This window comes from Lepisosteus oculatus, chromosome 10, assembly GCF_040954835.1.
Source record: "Lepisosteus oculatus isolate fLepOcu1 chromosome 10, fLepOcu1.hap2, whole genome shotgun sequence".
Taxonomy (NCBI): Eukaryota; Metazoa; Chordata; class Actinopteri; order Semionotiformes; family Lepisosteidae; genus Lepisosteus; species Lepisosteus oculatus.
In genome coordinates this window covers 2,080,699-2,101,433 of record NC_090705.1, presented here as the reverse complement: position 1 = coordinate 2,101,433, position 20,735 = coordinate 2,080,699, and the positions used below count along the sequence as shown (strand labels likewise).

Here is a 20,735-nt window from a genome sequence, read left to right as displayed (position 1 = left end):
ACGTGTTTCTGTTCAAGCAGTCTTAACAAGGGGCATGGTAGAAAAAACAACATTTCAGTCATTTAAAGATGTTTCTTCATGCCACTGATTTTTTTTTGCATATGATTTTCTGGAGGCTGGTGCAGGGGTCAGCATCGCTGCCTCGCAGCGCTGGGGCCCCGGGTTCAATTGCACACCTGGGGTGCTGTCTGTGTGGAGTTTGCTTGTTCTCCCTGTGTTCGTGTGGGCTTCCTCCAGGTGCTCCAGTTTCCTCCCCCAATCCAAACACATACTGGTACAGTAGGTTAGTTGGCCTCTGTGAAATCTGGCCCTTGGGTGAGAGTGTGTGTCCCCCACAATGCACTATCGCCCCGTCCAGTGGGTACCACGCCTGGCGCCTGTTTCTTGCTGGAGGGGCACTGGACACCCTGATCCTGGATTGGAAGAAGCGGTTAGAAAATGGATGGATGAGTTTCAGATGAGGATTGTTCTAAGATGCCTTCCTCATTCAGTATTTAAAGAATATTTAACTTAATACACACTTCAATAAGGTATTCAGTAGGTATAGTAATTTTGCAAAGTATATTGCAAGAGTTTCAAACACATTCCATATATGATCAGTCAGTTACATATTTTTCACTTAATCCTGCGAGTGTGATGACAGTGTCCTTTTAAACATATTAAATTATTTTGCTTTTTCAGCATTTGTGCTGTCATAGTTATCAAACAATCATGACTTCAAAGTTGCTCAGGTGTATTTCTTGCTGTATTGTTCAAAAAAAGATATGATCCAGAAAAAGAGTTGTTGTGCGAAAAGGGCAGGAAAGTTGGATAAGAAACAAAAAGAGTCTTTTGCCTTGGCGAGCAGGTGAATGGGTTTAAAGAGTCGATCATCAGCACCATACGAAAAGCGAGAGTCACACATTCCTCTGGATCGCAGCTTCGAGCACATGGAAAGAGCGTTAAATGTTTGGATCGAAAACCAGACTCGGGAGAAGTTGCGTGCAGTATACTCATTATTCCCGAGAAACAGCCAGACGCCTCTCGGGAAGTTTCCGTCGTGTTCAGGTGAAGGGATGGCTTCCATAATTCGCCCCGTTGATTTGTGATTTCTAAGGGAGAAATCTGCGTGTTGGCCATTGAGGCCATGAGAATCTCACCCCCTCTTTCCCACACTCCCAAGTGTTCACCGGCCGAGGTCTTGCCAGCAGCGGGGGGTTCGACGGAACGCTGGCAGGAGAACCCTGAGTTTTCCAAGCAATGTTTTCCAAGCAAAACAAGGACCCATTCCTGCCAGAATCCAAGCAGCTTCTAGTCTTCCTGGGGGAGGAAACTCAATAGAACTGCAGCCCAGTATGTGATCTCCTGTCCCAGCCTGAGGAACAGAGAGTCAGCCTCTCAAATAATAACGGGGGGTTTTTCTACATGGGTCTAATAACAATAATATGTTTTTGTTGAAAATGCCTGTAAATATTTAGACTAATTGTTATTGCTTTGGGAACACTGTAATTCGTCTGTCATGCCAATAAAGCGCTTTGCATTCATAACAGGATGTTATCGTGCAAAAAAAAAAAATAGGATTACAGGAGAAATTGTGAATAAGAAGGCAAATGGCACAAAGTTGTTTGCCTGAAGTGATGAGGCGTAAGAACAGATTTTTTTGATCGATTGTTTCCATTATCGTCTCAGAGCGGAGACAGGACCGTGTGTGTGTGATGTGTAGCACTGTGTGGTCTGTAAGGTAGGGCAATGGCGGGGATCAGTCAGGATTGGCAGAGATGGTGCTGCTAATGTGATTATCAGAGTTTAGGACTAATCCATAGATTGGATCAGACTGGTGTTTTTTATCAGCATTTGATACCGACGTTAATTGTAAGGTGAACCAAGACATGGACCAATCGCAGCGTTACAGGAAACAGAACTGTCTTTCGACCTATTGTGTCATGCTTTTGATGGATAATAGATAGAAAGAGAAGTTGTGACATTTCCATCTCCTGTAGAACTTAAGAAAGCAATTCATCCTTCTAGCTCGTTTGGTAAGAACATAAGAACTGTTACAAACCAGGGGCGGCCTTTCAGCACCACTAGCTTGATGTGAAGTTTGCAGTTAATTGATCCAGGGATCTCATCCAGCTTGTTCTTGAAAGGTTCCAGGGTATCAGCTTCAACATAATGACTGAGTTCTGTACTCAAACAACCCTTCAGGGAAAGAAGTGCCTCCTGTTTATATGATTAAATGCTCTATTGTGTAGTTTCCACTCGTGACCTCTGTTCTGTTTTTCACTGCTCATTGTCGTCCATGAGGTTGACATTGTCAGTAACTTTGATTTTGAATACTTATACACTCGTATAAGGTCCCCTTCTGCTTCGACACTACTGTAAAAAGCTTCATGTACTTCAGCTTGTCAGTGTAGGAGAATTCTTTAAGCCTCAGAAAGTATCTGGTTGCTCTTCACTGGACTGATTCCAGATCACCAATATTCTTTCAGTAATGTGGTAAATATTCTAAATGAGGTCTTACTAGTGTGTTATACAATTTAACAACAGCACTCCTGACTTAAATTCTACACTTTTGACTAAATGCAGTATCCTAACATTTTGTTTGACCTTTGTATTGCTTGCCAACATCGTCTGCCAGGTGTTTCACAGTTTTTAATTTGATCTAAATGCATTTGAATTTCATCTGCCGCTTCTGCACTTTTTGCTGATCCTCCTTGAATGACATCTTCTGCAGTATAAATTAGGAAGAGCCATGGTTCTGATTCTGATCAGTGACAGCAGAAGTACGGCATGGCATCCAAGAGCTCGAGGCTTCAGGTTGTAACAAATATCAAGGGCCAGATACTCTTCAGCTGAAATTATTCTGTATTGATTTTTAAAACCACGAGTTTTAAAAACCCTGACAAACCTTCGTGTTGTCAGGGTTGTAAAGTTAGTTTAGTTAAAAATTAAGAACATATGTATACATGTATACATTTTATTCTCTGGAAGACAATGAATTAAAATGTGTTATATTTACATTTTAAGTTTGTTAATCACTGTACATTGAATTAATAAATTTTGTGAACTGCACAAAATTTAGGGCTATTTTGTTACTCCAGTATCATGGTAATATGGTGGATGAATATGTACAATAGATTGTATTTTATACAGTATATTTTTAACACAAAAATTCTAAGGAATGCTTTACTACTAATAATCCTTCATTTACCCAGTATTCAAGAATAATTAGGCTTCTAGTTCACAATATAGCTATTTCTATCATTTTTATAATTTTTTAGATACACTTATTGTATTTTAATCTATTTGAATTTACTATTTGTCATTGTTGCAAATTTTCTACTACTATATTAATTTTAAAGATATTAGATATCAATTAATTTATGTACTTATGGAAAATACAGCTGCTAGAATACCATTGAAGGTGTTCTGATTTTAATAAAAGTGTGATTTATCCTACGAACTTTACAATAACACATTGCTCTTCTTACATCCTCAATAACTCAAGCCAGGTTCAGTGATTTCTTTGGCCTTCCCATTATAAATACTGGACGGTAAGATAGTGCAAGAACAGTTGTGTCATGGCTGTGCAATCTCTGTGAGCATCTCGGCACGGGCAGGTCAGCTGAGGTTATCAATTTAAATCAACAAACTCTAAAATGGGGTTACAAATATCATTTATGTTTTGATTAAAATATTATGGGATTGCCTATTCAATGCTACCTTCACTGCACAGTTCCAAAAATAACCTTGGCTTCCTGGAAAACAACATTCAGTTGACCAGCTCACTTTTGCAAAGCCAAAACCTGTGCTTTATTTCCTCCTCATTTCCGTGAGATAAGAGGATGAATGATCCTTTCTCCCCTTCTTCTCCTTCCATTTATCCTGGATGCCGTTATGCCTCCTCTTGAATATATCACAGCTATCACGCTTGCAGCGCTGTCTTTATGGGTTATTCTTGCAACAGGGAAAAGACACGCCTCTTAGCTGCTCTTGTTTCTCCTCCGCAATCAAGCTCGCTTGCTGCAGGTATCTGTGTTTTTAATCCACCTCGTTACAAGACGAGAGAATTCTCAGTTGCACCATCGTAGGGAAACAAAAAAGGGAAACGGAAAGTCAAGATGTATCGTTAAAATGTAGGAATGAAATCTTAGGGATGTTAGGATGAAATTATGCAAAGTAGAAGTGAGGCTTGATTTAGGGTGTTGTATATTATTTGGGTCACCTCGTTTGAAGGAAAGTCACAGCTGCTCTGAAATCAGTCAAGAGAACAGCAGCCACAGACAGTACATTTAAAGGAATGTCCTACACCGACAGGCCAAAGGAACTGAACTGTTTTAGTTGTGAATTGAGAAGAACACACGATTCAAGTATTCAAAATCCTCAAAGTCATTGACAGAGTCAACACGGTGGATGGCTTCAGAATCAGCGGGCACGAATGGAAAATGAAATGGTGTGTGTGTGAGGGTTCAAAACAACTTCTCCAGCCATGGTGTTGAAGCGGATACCCTAACTTCTTTCACAAAATAGCTGGAAGTGCTCCTCGGATCAATAAGCTAATGATCTAAACAAAAGTGGACTAGAGGACCTACAGTAATGATCTCCTTTCTCCTTTCTAACCTTTCTCACGTACTGAGTCTTTGATATCATCTACAATGACTCTCAAGACACAGCTGACATTCACCCACTTCTTGCCGCCACTGTAAAGTACAAATCTGGAGTGGCAATGGTCAAGACCAGACTTTTAATACAATTAAATCATGGCTCAATGTTTTTTTCTGTTGTAGAAGGTGTTTTAAATACAGTGGGTTAGCTCCGCCCCTCCAGTAAAAATGTGTACCACTGCCAGGTCTCCAGCTCATGCCAGTTGGTTTATGCAGGCCCTCCGAGAGCTCAGACGAGGCCCGGGCCATTTCACACTGTGGGGCCCCCTCTGTTACGGACAGGGGCTGAAGCCCCTGTTGCATTTTGTAGTAGACCCTGTGCGATGTGGTAAGAGCTGGAGGACACAGGAGGCGTGGTTTGGGAAAACACACAGGGGTTTAATACAGCACAAAATAACAGTGACAGTCCGTGAGACAGCGAGTGGGGGAGACAAGAATGGCATCCAAATCCGAGCAGGTCCAAAGGCAGGTCAGGGCACAGTCCATGAGTCCGTCAACAATAAATCCATCCTGGGACGCGACAAGGTCAAAATGCCTGGGAAGGGGGAACACGCCAACACATGGAGAACATGGAGGTCCTAGGGTGACGGGGCGAGATCCTCCAGACCCCGGGCTCAGGAAGCGGGAGGTGTCGGGGATGAGGCCTGTGCCCTCAGGAGACGGACGTAGGGTTTCCTGGTGCCAGACGGGCTTCGCGACATCCTGACCCTAATGATGAGCCCCGAGGACTGGAGGAGCTGGACTTTAAATAACAGTACACATAACAGGGTACACCTGGGGAGCCTAGCAACATTCACGGCACTAATAATTGGAGTAGTGGAGCGCCCTCTAGGGGAGGAGTGTTGGGTGTGACACCCTCATTGTCTGGGAAGAGGGGCAAAAAATATTTAAATATAAAGAATGGCATGATGGGAAGATTAGGTCAGGAATTTTGAAACTCCTAAAGAACGGTAGATTCAGTACCGAACTGAAAAGGGGATGTTTTTATCACTGACGTGGACTTTAGTCGAGAATCGCATTATGTGGTAAAGGTTACAAATTCGCCTCAAGTGGAGAAACGCAGCCAAAGGGTTAAAGTGGAGGACCACGCACCCCGGCCTGAGGTGAGGCCCAGGTCAAATGGCCCTGCTGGCCCCTGCTCTTATGTGGCCTGGGTTTATGTATTACTTTCAGAAGCTAAAGTAAAAAGTGTGTGGGCTATTTATATTGACAAGTTCTCTTCTTTGTAAATTTCAGTTTTTATTTTGTTCCAAGTCTTTACTGTTCACAGTTTTTTTAAAATAAAGTTACTGCTACAGCAAGTTTTAATACTGTTGTTAATTTGCAGTTCATAAATTATCAGCTAAGGTAAGAGCTCACTACCCATCCTGTGAAACAAAACTCAGTTTCTCCCAAACTGAGAACATAAATCACATTCCTCACACAGTTGGCTATTATATAACATTTGCATTTCTGCTGACAGGATTGCAAGGTGGGTGCACATTTGGTAATTGGCTCAATCTGGATTTGTTCACAGGTGTCTGTGCTAGCTTGTGTGTGCTGTGCTGTTCTTGGGATTGCACAGATGTGCATTACCCTTCGCCACTGCAAGTCGAGATCGTCTTATTCCAAAAGGGTGTTCCTTCGCTAGTGTTGCCGTTACAGAGTCAGATCCAGGGATGTCTTCTCCGACACATACAGGTGCGTTTGCTCTGACTTTCTGCATTTTCTTCTTTTCCTTACTGCTGCGGTTCATGATGAATGCATCTGCAACTAGGCTAATACAGTACAGCTGTGAAGACTAATTATACGTACAGCAATACAGACAATGGGTTGATTGAGAAAAAAGCTTCAGCGTTCTTAAAAAGAAACCAGTTTATGGAATCGGAGTGCTTGCTATCAAAAGACAGTGCATAAGCCAAAAATATGAGCCTGGAAATCATTAAGAAATTGCAATCTGTGTCTGTTTTCTTGTTTAAATTCATTTTAATGTTAAGTCTGTTTAATTCTGGTGATCTGTGATATCATGTATGCTACAGTTTGGCATGTCTAAATCACATGTGGTTAATGACATTGTTCTGCTCAAGGACTATTACATTTGGAGCCACCTGGGTATTAGTTTAAACTGTTTAAAAAAGTAAAAGATAAATAGGATGTTTTCTTACATTTACTTGACTCATTTTACAAGAACCTTTTATATGTAGCTGTGTTGGTCTTGCTTTAAATTTTTCACTGATAATGTTCCTTAACAGTAATGCCTAAACAGGTGCAAAGATTTGTTTCAATTTCTCTTGAATTTCAGTTCAACTTTGCTTTAAGTATGCCTTTTACCATATAACTGGATCAGTTTTGGGGGATTTTTGAATCGCCTGGTAAGACTGTTACTTAAGGTAGTATGAATTTGGTTTTGGGAGCCACCCATACATTCCTAAACAGATATTTCCTCTTGAATAATGGCTTTCAGTTTTCAATAAATGGACGTCTTTGTTGCCATGCCCTGAAGACGCATCGACGTAATTAACACTGCATAGAAACACTAAATATTAAAAAAACATGTTCATTCAAATCTAGATCCATATGGATGTAAAATCTAGAGTTTATTGTTCATACACACCTCACTCAAGTAATGTAAGACATCTTCCATCCATACCATCTCAGGAAAGTGTATTATAGAACCTTTGGGACAGAGTGTGGCTCACCACTGCATTCCCCACTGAGGACTGGCAAATTCTTGCTTGGGGTCTGGAGATTCCAGTTAGGGGGCTGGATCTCACCCTGTGTGTGTGTGAAAGAGCAGGTCAGGGAGGTCAGCACCTCGCACTCAGCGCTGTGGTGACAGTGGGTGGCCGAGGGCTGTGTACTGTGTGCTATATGTACTAGAATGGCAGTCAACTACAGTTACCTCCTGCACTGTCTTCTGCTGGCAGTGGCCACTGTATAATACAGAGGAGTATAGTGGAACAGTGACTGGAATGTTTCTGTTATTCTGATTCTGTCAGGATCACCTGCTAATGGAGTTTACATTTCTCTGTCTCATGACCTTTCTTTCTAATAGTAATGGCATTTAGGTGCAAGAACTTAATTACAGTCTCCTTTGACTTTTTGTTTCTCCCTGAGTTTCTGTTTTTGACTGTACTCCCTGTGTGTGTGCTATCTCCCCTTTCATTCTAGTTTCAGTCCAGTTCAGCTGAGTTTTATTTATAGTGGATTGTCCTGGTCTAGCTAGGGTTGATCAATCAGGGATCTCTGAAGTTAAGTCTTGGTCTATGGCCTTAATTTCTTAGTAGATTATTGAATTATTTTGAAGTAAATAAGTATTGTCCGCAAACTTGTATTATGGATTTATGACTATACAGTAGGAGCGATTGTTTTATCAAAAGATACAGTACCAATTGATAAAAGGTATACCTGTCTAAGAAGCCTCCCTAGTAATAGAAATCACTGGTGTGGTGTTATGAACCTCATGTGTAACAACATGGCGGCCTGTGTGTAACAACTTAAGAACATAAGAAAGGTTTCAGACATGGAGGGGGCCCTCCAGTCCATCTAGACCAGGGTATCTGTTGCAATTGCATGGCTGGGTAGCTTGCAGCAGGGATCCTCCCACAACCTTGTGAAAAGATGTAGTTTCCCCTCTCTGTTTTACCAGTGTAGTTTCAAAGGTAACCTGTCTTACGTGTGACGCCACAGACAAGCTCCGCATTCTGGATTCAGTGCATAATCCTTCTGTTCTCTTTTGACTCCACCAGCATGAACTCGCTGTCTACGGGATCAGCTTGTTTGGCAGCTCCAGTACTATAGTAAAACCGATGCCTCTGTGATGACAGAAGAGTCTGACGCGGGCAGGCCTGATGCAATGTGTGGTGCAATGTTTAAACTCGTACTGTACTTCTGAAGAACAGTTGCTCACATTCACATTGTGGAAGTAGGTACTGTGATGAAATACAGTACTATCTACTTTGATATATGGTGCATTTTATAACATTATTATAAAACTTTTTTTGTGTGTGTATGGTAATAATTCCGCAAGTCAGTGGCAACTCTTTCCATGTGAAGAGACCACACAGTGAATTCAGGGTGGCTCAGTGGTAATTGTTGTGGCCTTGCAGCAGTGCTGTCCTCGGTTCAAAACCCCAGGGTGCTGTCAGCATGAAGTTTCACAAGCTTGTGTGGGTTCTTTTCTCCCCCCACGCTCCATGCTGAAACATGCTGTTGATTAATCGGCTTCTGGGAAAATTAGCCCCGGTGTGAGTGTGTGTCTGCCCTATGACTGGATGTCCGTCCCATCCAGGGTGAATCCTCCCTTATGCTTGATGCTTGCTGGGATAGGTTCCAGCTCCCACACAGCCCTACAAGCAGTAGGAAAGGTGATGGATGTTCGAATGATGGACTCAAGTAGTGCGAAGTGTGGGGTTTACAGAATGGAGCGTACGTGGCATGGAATTAGCTGTTATTCAATCCTAATGAGTGGATTGATTTTTCTATGATTAATCCCTGGATGCACACCAGAGCTATCTGTATACTTGTACCTGAATTTGGCAAATTCCTTTGAAACCTTTATGACTGTGCCTGCTGTCCTTCTCCACACTGCCACAAAGGCTCAGCGTGTTTGACCCTCTGATTGACTAAAAAATAGGATGGTGCTGTCAGATGTGTGTTTTTTGTTTATAAATTAGAGAACTGGATTAAGTCAAAGTTTAGTTCAAGCTGTCAACAAGCAAACCCCAAGACCATTACCTGATGATGTCCATTGCTGTGACACAAGTACCTTGGGATCACAAAGCTGCAACAGATTTTTGCCTTTTTGCAATTGGGCAAGAGGGCTGAATTACCTCACCTCTAAATCATGCTCTTTTTGTTCCATATCCACATCCGTGTCTTTTCCATAGACTTTTTAAGGAAAGCACCAGCGATAATCAAGAAATATGTCTAGCCTTCCTGTAATACTTTGTAAAACATTTGCATGGGCCTATGGACTATTCTATGAACTACTCTTAAGGTTAAGTAATGCAATTCTTTAAAAAGCAGCTAAAAGTCATCACAAATATTACTTTTTAGTTACAGAGTGCCATTGATTTTATCCATACTGAGAGTTCATTTTTGTTTGCACATTAGATGAAAATTTACTTCATTTTGGAGGAAATCAGTTTTAGTTTTTGTATGCTTGCCTGAGGACACATTTACATCCACAGAGACTTTGGATGCTCAGCTCCAAGAGAACATATGTTCATTTTTAAATATGTTGATCACTTATCAATAGCTCCAGCAATTCTCAATATCTTGATTTAGTGCTGCCAAGGTCTAAGTGAAGAAGGAGAATGTGGCTTTGTCCCAAATGTTGTAACTGTTAAGCAGGTTAAAGAGTATCTTTGTAGAGGACTGATAAAGTTAATCTTCACATTCAATATCCTGCAGGCCCTTGCAACATTTAAAAGTTCTGGACATCCTTTGGAAACTCTTTGTAAAATTGAATGTAACAGATGGTGTCTAATTTATCAGGTGACTGGAGTAGGCAGGTGTTATCTGTGAAGTAGAGAATGTTTGATTTTTAAAGCAGGATAATTTTAGCAGCTCTCTGCCCCTGAGTCTGATAAAGTTTTTTTTTTTTTCGGGGGTTCTTGCAAGTCATAGTGTTTTCCTGGAACACGATGGCTTAGGTTCACCTTGAAAGGTTCTCATTTAGAAAAAGGATAGGAAACCAAAAATCCATGGAGAAGTAGATTTTAAGAATTATTAATCGGTTGAAACTAATTTCACACAACCGATTGACACATTTGTTTCTGTAGATTTCAAGTTGAGGTCAGCATCTGAATTTAAGATGTTGAATATTAGCTACTCCATGTAGCCCCGCCTTTCACCCCCTCCTCCAGCCTGTAGCTGAATCCTTTGGTAGTGAATATAGTTTCTTAATGCCATTGTAACAGACAAAAATCACCTCACTCTGCTAAGGCAGGACTGCATGGAGTTTAATACAATTACCTACTTTTTAAGGTGACCTACAAATGTGCAGGTCCTTGAATTGAGGCGTATAAGATAGTGTCTTACATGTTCTTCAGTGCATACAATAGTGCTGGCCTGCCAGAACAGTGACGATAACTTCAATTTCCTCCTCTGCAATGAACAGAAGAGAAACTCTTTTTTTTTTTGTTCTTCATACATAAAACACTCCATCACACATTGTACTAAAATATTTAGCAATAAGTGTGGATTGAAAGTAACTGTTAAACTAAAGTCCAGATCTTGAATGAACGTAAAATGCTTTCCTTTCATAAATGTGAGACCATCGCTTCTTTCTGTTTAAAACATTTTTTCTGTGTGACGGAAAAAGGAATGAATAATTAATACAGCATGCACATCCTTTTTGCCTAAAACATCATTTTTTAGTCCATCTGGCCACTGAAACAGAAAAAGCCTGAAATACACTCACTTTATGTTATGAAAGTTTTATAGTTTTTAACCTTTTTTATCATGAGTTATTGGCTCATAATATTGCTGCTCTCTGGCAGGTTCACACTGTCTGTTTTAGAAGACCAACAAACGTGACTGAAGGAACTCAAACACCAGCAAAAAGTGGATCTGATGTACATTTTAATGTGCCCATTAAAGGATGTTCCCCAGAATTTAAAAAGAATCTTACAAAGGAACCTTTTAAATATGAAAAAGTAATAGCTATCCTAAAATTAGTTTTGCAAGATAAAATAGATTCATGTTCAAACTGATGCCCTGGTTTCTTTCAAGAAACAGCTAGATGAGACCCTGAGGTCAGTCACCTTCCGTCTAGGTAATAGATCATAGATAGACCAAATGACCTCCTCTCGTTTGTGACCTTTCTTATTTTCTTTTGTTCCTTGTTTTAAAAACACATTTTATTTGTCCTTTTATTTATGAAACTTTGGCAGATGGAAAAGCAATAGCTGCCAAAACTGAGATTTGGTGGAGTGTGTTAAAGCAGGAGGGGGCCTTCTTACTGGAAACATGTTTCTCCAGTAGTCTTATTATCAGTCAGTGTCTATTCTGACATCCAGCTGTGTCTTCCTGGTGTATTTTGTGATGAAGTGACAGCCATGCTGTAGTTTTTATTTTTCAATTCATTGCTTGCACTGCCTGGGGGATCTTTTATTGCATAGCGTGACATATTCATTAATTTGTTTTTCCCAAACTGTTGGGTTGATAAATGTGTCTTCAGAGGACTGTAGCCATCTTTTGTTTCTGCAAAATTTTCTTATCTATCTGAATGTACAATCCCAAAATGTTAAAATATTGTGTGGATCATGTAAGCTTTTTTAAATCTTCAGATCCTCAACAAAATATGTTCACACTTTGCCCTAACACACAGTTTGACCTGTGGGTAACACAATTATTAAATGGAACTGTTTGACAATCTCTACCTCAGGAAATACCTGTGTTCTTTCACTTGAGTTTAGATAATTTGCTAAGAAATTGATACAGAAATTAGCTTCACAGTAGTTTTAGAGATTCTTTAGTCAAGTGTGAGTCTGCAAGCTCCTGTCAGCTTCATTGTTTCTATTTGTGGACAAGAAGGAATTGAAAAGTGCTCTGGGATTTCTCACTGAATGATTTCTTTACCACCTCTTAGTTTTTGTTCCATAAAATTCCAGCAAATGAGAACCTTAGTACTGTGAAATTATCCTGACATACTGTATAAGGCCAGGGGCATGTTACAAAAATCAAAGCAGAGAACAGTTTGATTTGATAAATTCAACATATGCAACAAAAAAAATATTGAAAATGTGTTTGGAGATTATTTCAAATCAAATTGCAATGGGAAAAGACAAATATGGAAAAACAAATTAAAACTGATTATTTCGCAAGAAAGTGGAAATTTGGAATTCTAATGTCATACACAGTAAGCAGAGATGGAGAAATGAAAAGACGTTCAGCATGCAGCTGTTTTGTTGTTAGGTATTAGTGCTGCATGAAAAATTCTATTGCTTGAACTGAAGAATGTTTACTCGAAGTCAAACCCTGATTACATTTAAAAGGCAGGAAACACTTGACAATGCGCTCTCTCGTGCTTGTAATTGGACAGACCTGAGTGATACGGTAGAATTAAGTTCGTATAGATACGCACTAACCTAGGAACACAATCAGATGTAAAAAATGAAAATGATATGGAAACAATATTTGCTAAAAAGAATGTAATCCAGTTTTTAATTTTAACCCAGTTTCTATTTCTTTATTTTAGAATAACAGAAAGAAATGGTCTCATCAACATGTCACAACTTCCTCTGAGTCATGAGGCGTGTTTGGAATGACATGCTGTCAGAGGATGTCATACACTCCAGTGAAGGGTTGCCACTTCTTAGCCAGAGCTAAATTTGGAGGGTGAAAGGCCCATGGAAGATGCTGTATAGAGTTTGGGTGCCAGGAGGTCTTGGGCTTGCCACTGTACTCATAGGCTTCTGACGAGGAAATTCTGCCATGTGCATTTACGCAAGTCATGTTAGCATGCTGTCCTTTTTGAAGGTGCAGCATTTCAAGTGATGCAGAAAAGACTTAAGCTTATGAGTGAAATTAAACATTAAAAACCACCTGTGTTTTGATGAAAACACAGAGAGATCACTTCTGTTTTGCTCATTATGGTGTAGTGTATATTTCTGTCGTTAATTAAAAATCTGGTCATTGTCTTGATGTGGTCTGAAACTGGCTTGAACAAAATCCCATCAGTTTAATTTATCATTCCAGCCTTTAATACGATTAACTCTAGAAGGGTTATTTCAGAAGCGTGTTCGTTGGAAACTTCAGCTCTGGATGTTGTTTTAACCAGTGAAATACAGTAATATCCGGCTTTGCAACGCTGCATAAATAGGAAGAGCAGTGCAATCAGGGAAGGAGAACCTCTTCAGTCAAGAAGATTATGGCACGTGGCGAGGATGTGGAAGCCAGAGCCTTCTCTGTTCTGCAGTCACATCTTTTTTTAGGGAAAGGGTAGTTTCGCTTTAGGGCCAGTAATAAAGAGAAGTAGATTATACCAGATATGATATTGAGAGTACAGCAAACAGAACCTGAAAGTACAACTAAAATATGTTAAATGCACAGTTTTCAATACCCCTCATGGTTACTTTAAAAAGCAGAAGCCTACTGAAAATGCAGTCCGACCCTAGAACAGTGAAACGTCAGTAATGTGGTCCTGTGATCCATCTGTCTAAGCATTTTGAACACATGCTGTGTATCAGGGGTGGAGGACAGTGGGCCGTGGAGAGCCACAGTCCAGCAGGCCTTGCAGGCCACCCTTCCATCATCAAGCTGGAGCACCTGAGCTGTGATCCGCTCAGCAGGGTCGTGGATTTGGTTCAGTCAGGAGGGGCCTGCTGTGGTCCTACCCCAGGTGCTGGGAGGCATGGGTGGTGGATCCCTCATCAGCAGTTGTTTTGGTCGAGATCCGACAGGATTTTAGACACCTGATTAAATTCTGTAATTGGTTTTGTGTTCCAGGAGAATGATATTAAGCTCTCTTAGACTTTGTGAATATCACGTTCGTTTCAGGTCAGTAAGTAAGTGAACTTGCTCTCCTCTTTACTGCCCTTAGGTCCAAATATCTTAATGCATGGTGACCAAAACTGAGCTCAGTATGAACCAAATGGCAGTATCTAAGTTGTCACCCTTCTTAAGTTGGGACTAACTCATGCAGTGTGTAATTTTAACATGTAGTTCCAGTAGGGAGCTGCGTCAGCATGCATGGATGGCAAAGGAACAAGTACATGTTCTTTCTCTGCTGAAAAGAGAAGAAAAGAAACACAACATTTCGGCTGTGGACACCCAAAGAAGGCTCCATGGTTGAAACATTGTATTTCTTTTCTTCTCTTTTCAGCATGGAATAAACGTTCACTTGTTGCTTACTTTGTAATTTTAACATGATTGATCATGATTTAATTTCTACTATTTTAACAATGCATAGAAGAACTTTGTTGCCGTTTTATCGATGCTTATATACAGTAAACTCCTCAATATTTCTCATGTTTTGTTTATTCCTGTTCACTACCACCCATTTGAAATACTGAGGCATTCTTGCTTCAAGCATTTAGTCATTCAAGTTAAATTGCCTGTTGCCAGGCAATTGCCCTTTCTTTAATTTTGTCGAATTATGTCCAAAATGTTAAGTCCATTTGCAACTTCACCTGTTTTTGTATCCAGATCATTCACTATACTGGTGGCTGCAAGACACAGTGGTACTGGGCTAAGGCTCTGGACACTGACAGATGGGTTGTGTGTTAAAGTTCCCCCAGCAGACAATACTTCTCCTCACCTAAAATGGGGGGATATGGAACACGACAAATGAAATTGTTCTAACAATGCTAAACGTGTGCAAAATGAACATAAGCTGAAATCTGTAATTCTGTACTTTTGCCTCATATTAATCCTGTGATCTGAAATACTGATTTCATTTGTACAGAGGAAAAAGTACAAATTTCACTTCACTGTCCCCATTCTTATGTTTTTTACTGTGGATCAGGATGAACAGTGGTCCCAGAACACAGCTTTATAGGCAAGATAACTTAACTGGCCTGGGTGAGGAAATGACAGCCCTGGTCATAAGGTCAGGACAGCCAACCCACCCCTCACTTATGAGGAATGAACCAGGGAGGCAGTTGCAAGGGTGAAGGTGGGGTGGAGGGAGGGGGGCTCTACAGGCAAGTATTTATATGTAAGAGTGGAAGTGCAAGAGTACATTCCTAAAAAACCTAGATTGACCTGTCGCGAGCAAAAGAAGACAAAATACGTGACCTCATGAGGGATTCCAAGAACCAATAACTTCATCTGAGAAGTAGGGTTGCAGATTCCTTGTGGACATGTGCACAGGCATGCCAGTGAACTTTGAGCTGAGATTTATATGTACAAACACCCGTACAGTTAGGAAAATACTTACTGTATATGCATACCGTTGATGCACAGAACCTTCATGTACTGTATGCACCGTGTTCCCTGTATGTGCAAGATATAAGGAAGGAGCTTTATGACTCTGCAGCTCTTCTTCATTATGTGATGGAATGATCCATGAAAACAGAACTGGGGTGAAAGAGCAAACCTGCTGAGGACACTGGTGAGGACAGGTATCTGAGTGTTCCTGGTGGCAAAGGAAGGATTGTCAGGTTTACTTCAGTCAAGAAATTGCTTTGCATTTCAAAAGTGTTTTTATTTTCCTGAAACCTCTACCATGCCTTCATAGTTTTGGCATCGGTATTTTTTTTTTATGTGTTCATTATTCAGAATGTTTCTACACTGTAGCATATTCAGTGTCTCTCACATTCAGTGTGTTAGTGAGCCTCCACTAACAAGCTTCAGTAAGCAGTAAGAGTAGCCTGAGCAGGATGACTTACACCACACGCTTTTGAAATACTTGCATTCCACCACATACTTGTTCAGTCACAGGTGTGGCGGAATGGAACTGTTCATTCTTGTTTTTTGGTGTATATGAATATCCTTTACTTTTAAAACTTGTGTGTCACTATTACCCAGTAACACGACCTGCATGTCTGATGTGCTCTTGTTTGTCAACACTTTGATTTGTTAAGTGTCTTTAGTTATTGCAACTAATTAGCATTGCGTTTGTCAGTACTGCTCCCTGCATTGTGAGTCAGACGGGTGAGACAAGTCAGTGATTGAAAGAAATAATTAGTTTGCTTCTTTGTCCTTTAATAAGATGAACTGTCAAGAATGATATGACATTTGGAATTCCCGTGGTTCAGATAGAGACATCATGTACTGTATTGTTCTATGACTGACTTGATAAGCAATAAAAAGATAATCCATGGAATAAGTTTTACACTGGTAAGATATTTTACTTTTACTTTAAGAATAAGGCCCAGCCTACCAATGTTATTTTAAGCTGCTTACAGTACTTAATAATGAACATGAAAGGGGAAATGGGTAATAAAACTTTCCGTCAATAATCACTCCCTGAAAATCTTTTGTCTTCCTATAGTAGGTAAAACTGGCCCGTGGGACAATACAACTTTGTATAATGTGTATCATGGTGTGTTTAATGATAGTAATTATGCATTTGCCTAAGGGGCAGTTTTCACATTTCACTGCTCAGTTTATAGTCTTAGATCCATTATACTTTGAGACTGTAAACTTTTGGTTAATATCAACCTGAGATTTTAAAGGCAACTTTGAGGCACAGTGAGAAAAAAATAAAAGCAAAACAAGCATGGTAAGATAGCAAGATTTCTGAGAAAAATATAATTTTCATGTCTTACAAAGATCCGGGGTATCATAGTTTTTTAATTGTATATCACAAAATATACTTTTTCCTTAATGTAATTCTGTTTTTTTTAATGTCTTAATTTATAGACAAATTAATTTACAATGTTATGGGTGTTTATCCTGTTAAGCAATTATCTTATGCATACTGTTGGTCTTCAAAAAGAAAAGATTCTCAGCTCTTTTTATAATCATTTCTGCTGTTCTAGTAGTAAATCAAATAAATCACCATTAAAGAATGAATAAACTGCTTATCTTTCGCCAAACACAATGTAGAGAGCTTAATTACAAATAAATGCATCACTTGTTTTTTTTAAGAAGCTAAACTCCTTTTTGTATGCTGGAATTTTGGTTGTTTTCAGAGAGAATTGCGTTTTAAACAAGATCTTTTGCTTATTTCCAATATGAAAGAGCTCGGTTTTCCATAAGTTTTGAACATTCAATTTAAATTATAGAAGCTGCAGAACAGAGCGCTCTCCTCACAGTTGCTAAGGTCTACATCTGGACATAAGGTGTGATAACTTGTCACATTATCTTTCAATTATCACATCAGTTCTAAACTATTTTAAAAGTGATACCTCTTCAGCTCCTGTGATTGAATATTTTGTAACAATGCTCCCAATCCTGACACAGTGGTTTGAATAGCAGTTTGAATACTCCCATTCCTGTGCTGGTTGAAACTCATTAATTATGTTATGCTTCTCATTTGTCATGGCTATAACATTCAAGGTTCCTTTTGGGGAAAAAAAAACAGTTCTGTTTTGTTGCATTCTCTTTTTTTATGATGGGGTGGCCTCCTATTTTGTCAAATGCTGCTGGATCTTTTGGGATTAAAAGAAATGCATACAATTATTCATCATGAAATCAAGTCTGTCTAGTCTCATGTACAGGGAGGTGGTAAAGCATAGTGGGCAAGCCTTCGGACTCATGGCTGTGGGTTTGAGTTCCTGCTGCAGACTCTGCTAGTGTACCTTGAGTGAGGTGCTTTACTCCAGTGGCTCCAGTCCACCCGACTGCATGAACAGGGACCAGTCTTTGCTAAGCACTGCAATGGACTGGTGTCCCATTCAGAGGTCCAGAGAGCGAGTCGTTATTTACTTTCAACGACATAGAAATCAGGACAATCTCTACGTGTGGCATGAATATGGAAAGAAACCACAGTACCTCATGTATAGGGTATATACCTTTAACGAAACCCTGGGTATAACTGGAAGGTTTAAACGGCTGAAATAGCACAGAATAGGATGGAACAGTCTCTTCACTTTACCTTGAAAGAAACATGATTTCGGTTTGCTCCATTTGCATAATAATACAGCTGCTACCAGCCATTTTCTGCACTCATGGAAAAAAAAAACAAAGCTAATGGCTATTTTTATTAGGAAGGACAGGTAAAAAAATACATTAAATAGACCCATAGCCAACCAATTTGCTTATGCCTGATACTATTTTTCATTTTTGCAACAGATGTTAAATAGATTATGTAGTCTCCCTGTTGTTTGCTTGGCAAGAATGATAAACCATAACACTTTGATTTCAAACCCATCTCTCTGTGTTATAAATAGAAGCAAGACTGATATGCATACATAATTAAACATGAAGTATCTCTGTAGATGTTTACTTAATCCCATTGTGAGCTGTCAGCCATATGGACCAATAGCTCCTGTGTTTTTATTTTTGGTAGCTTGTGCCCTTAAAGGCATCTGCCAGGTCTTCACACAGTTTGTGCCTACAGAATATTTCAGAAACAAATGTGTTTTTATTATCAGTACTTCATTCTTCATTTCCAGAATAAATGTGACAAGCTTATAATGTGCTCCGTTATTCTATATATTTTTTTAAAATCCAGCATAAAATATTTTTACTGTACTGTGAGTGTGTGCATGTCGAACAGTGTACCGATAAAAATTGGCACTGTATGCAGTCACTGTAGGACTAAAAATGCAAAGCAGTGCTTCCAGTCGAGGAGCAGAAGTGTTCCTAAGAGACATCCGTCACCCCTCTCCGGGGGCATGAGCAATGGTGGCAGGGACGATGCTGGGATGCAGAACATGTTGCCAGAGTTGGCCGAGTTGAATTTTGAGGACCTAGACTTTTCTAAATTGAAGTTGCAAGGACAACCATGACACTCAATCTCTCAGCTGATGCTCCTGATGTAGAGGTGCATAAGGTGCTGGCTTTCTTGCATAGACTCGCATTTTGTGCCTCTGTTTGCAGATTATTTATAAAAGAGGTCTTCAGTTACTGTCTACGAGGCCACAGTGCACCTGTTTGAGGTCTGAGGTCAACTAGTGTGATCGAAGCACTAAATAACCTGCAGTAAATAAGAGCCAGAGCCACCCTCTGATGCAGTCCCTTGGGATAAACTGGAATGGGGCTGACGTTTCTTACCTGAGGTTATGCAGCACTTGGCCAGCTGTGCTGCTTTTCCAATGGGCAGCATCTCTGCTGTCCTGGTCACTCTCCCAGAGGCTCTGGATCAAGTTAATGTGCTGCAGATCTTTGACTATATGCTCTTCATACAGTATTGTGAGAGATGGGTGATACCCCCGGGCGGTCAGGTGGCTGGGATCCTTACTGCTGTGGCCTGGGCCTCATTCCCAAGAGCTGGGAAGAGGTGGTCTTCCTTTTGAAGGCACAGACCGAGCCCAGCCAGCAGATTTCTTCAGAATGAGCAGCGAAACACGGGTCAAAACTATGTGGAGAGCAGGAGCCATTTCTTTACCCAAAGGCTTGTGGGAGTCTCGAACATGCTTCTCAGCCATGTTGTTGAAAGTGATGTCCAGACCTCTTTCTAGATTAATCAATTAAGTAGTAACAACCAAATGAGCATCTGTTAACTAGTAACAACCATAATGGGCTAGATGGGCAAATTGCTCCTCTCATTTTTAACCTGTTTTATGTTCTTGTGGTTCCGGACAAAGTTTTCAAGTTCACTTTCTATTATAAATACTCATTGTCTCACGGTCAACAGTTCTTAGTTCTTAGTTCTACTTTGTTCTTAGGAAGGTTAAGGGCAGATGAAAATGAGATTGTGCACCTCAAGGGGTTTTATCCCTTTGGAAAAATAATTACTTTATATTGTCATGGGGAGCAAACTTATTTATATAAAATACTGAACCCTCATTTTTTATTTTCCCTATGAGAAAAGGGCCTAGACTGGAAGCTAAAATTATTAGCCAACACTTGAAAAAAGCTGTTTATAGCTTTAAAAGAAAAGGCATATCAGTCACTTCAATTTTGTTGTAATAAAAACACAAGGTGTTTTCATCTGTTTTGTCAGAGGGAGTGACAAAACTAGCAAATGGGCTAACCACTTCCTTTAATTGTTTCTGCTTATACTAGGAGATACATGAGTCCAGTCAAGCCTTTTGTGTACCACGCAGTGTTAGCAGTAGGAGTTATCTTAAAAAGGGGAGATCATGAAAAGTAGGACAGGTAAGTTAGCACCGTTACATATTTTCATTTCTTTCTTTTCATTTTAAGTTTTTTTTTATTTCACGTTTAATACCACTGTTGTATTTCTTCTGAAAGGTGAAATGGTTCTAATGTTTGACAAGCCTTGCTTATCCAGTGTGTTTAATACTGTGCAATCATAGATTTTTAAAAACCCTGTTTCAAATAACATTAGACTGAATGGTGTGCTGTAATTTGTTTAATTCCTTAATATTGTAGCTGTTTATCATAGTTTGTATTTGTAATGTTTTTGCAGTTCAGTCTTGTGTGCTGCACCAAATCCAAACTGATAGTAAAGACCGTCTTCTTAAAACCCCAACAGCTTGCTGTGCTATTTGTTGTGCTTTTGCACTTCTCTGTTGCTTTCTTGTGTTTCATGTTACTCTCTAGGCTTTCAATTTCAATTACATACTGCACTTGCGCAACTTTTTTAGA

At 39.9% G+C, this 20,735-nt stretch overlaps 1 protein-coding gene across 5 annotated transcripts in view; it reads left to right on the top strand.

Moving 5' to 3' along the window:
• Nucleotides 1-20,735, top strand: part of LOC102694761 (histone deacetylase 9) — a 185,103-nt gene that overhangs the window by 5,659 nt on the left and 158,709 nt on the right. For 2 of the 5 annotated variants that reach the window (XM_015357936.2, XM_015357932.2), the window contains exon 2: nucleotides 6,160-6,323. The exons of 2 other annotated variants lie outside the window; for them this stretch is intronic. In XM_015357936.2, coding sequence (XP_015213422.2) covers nucleotides 6,302-6,323 — 22 coding nt within the window. In that variant the 5' untranslated portion in view covers nucleotides 6,160-6,301. Of the gene's footprint in view, nucleotides 1-6,159; nucleotides 6,324-20,189; nucleotides 20,283-20,735 lie in introns of all 5 variants that reach the window. One more of the 5 variants, XM_015357930.2, reaches the window with a different exon arrangement.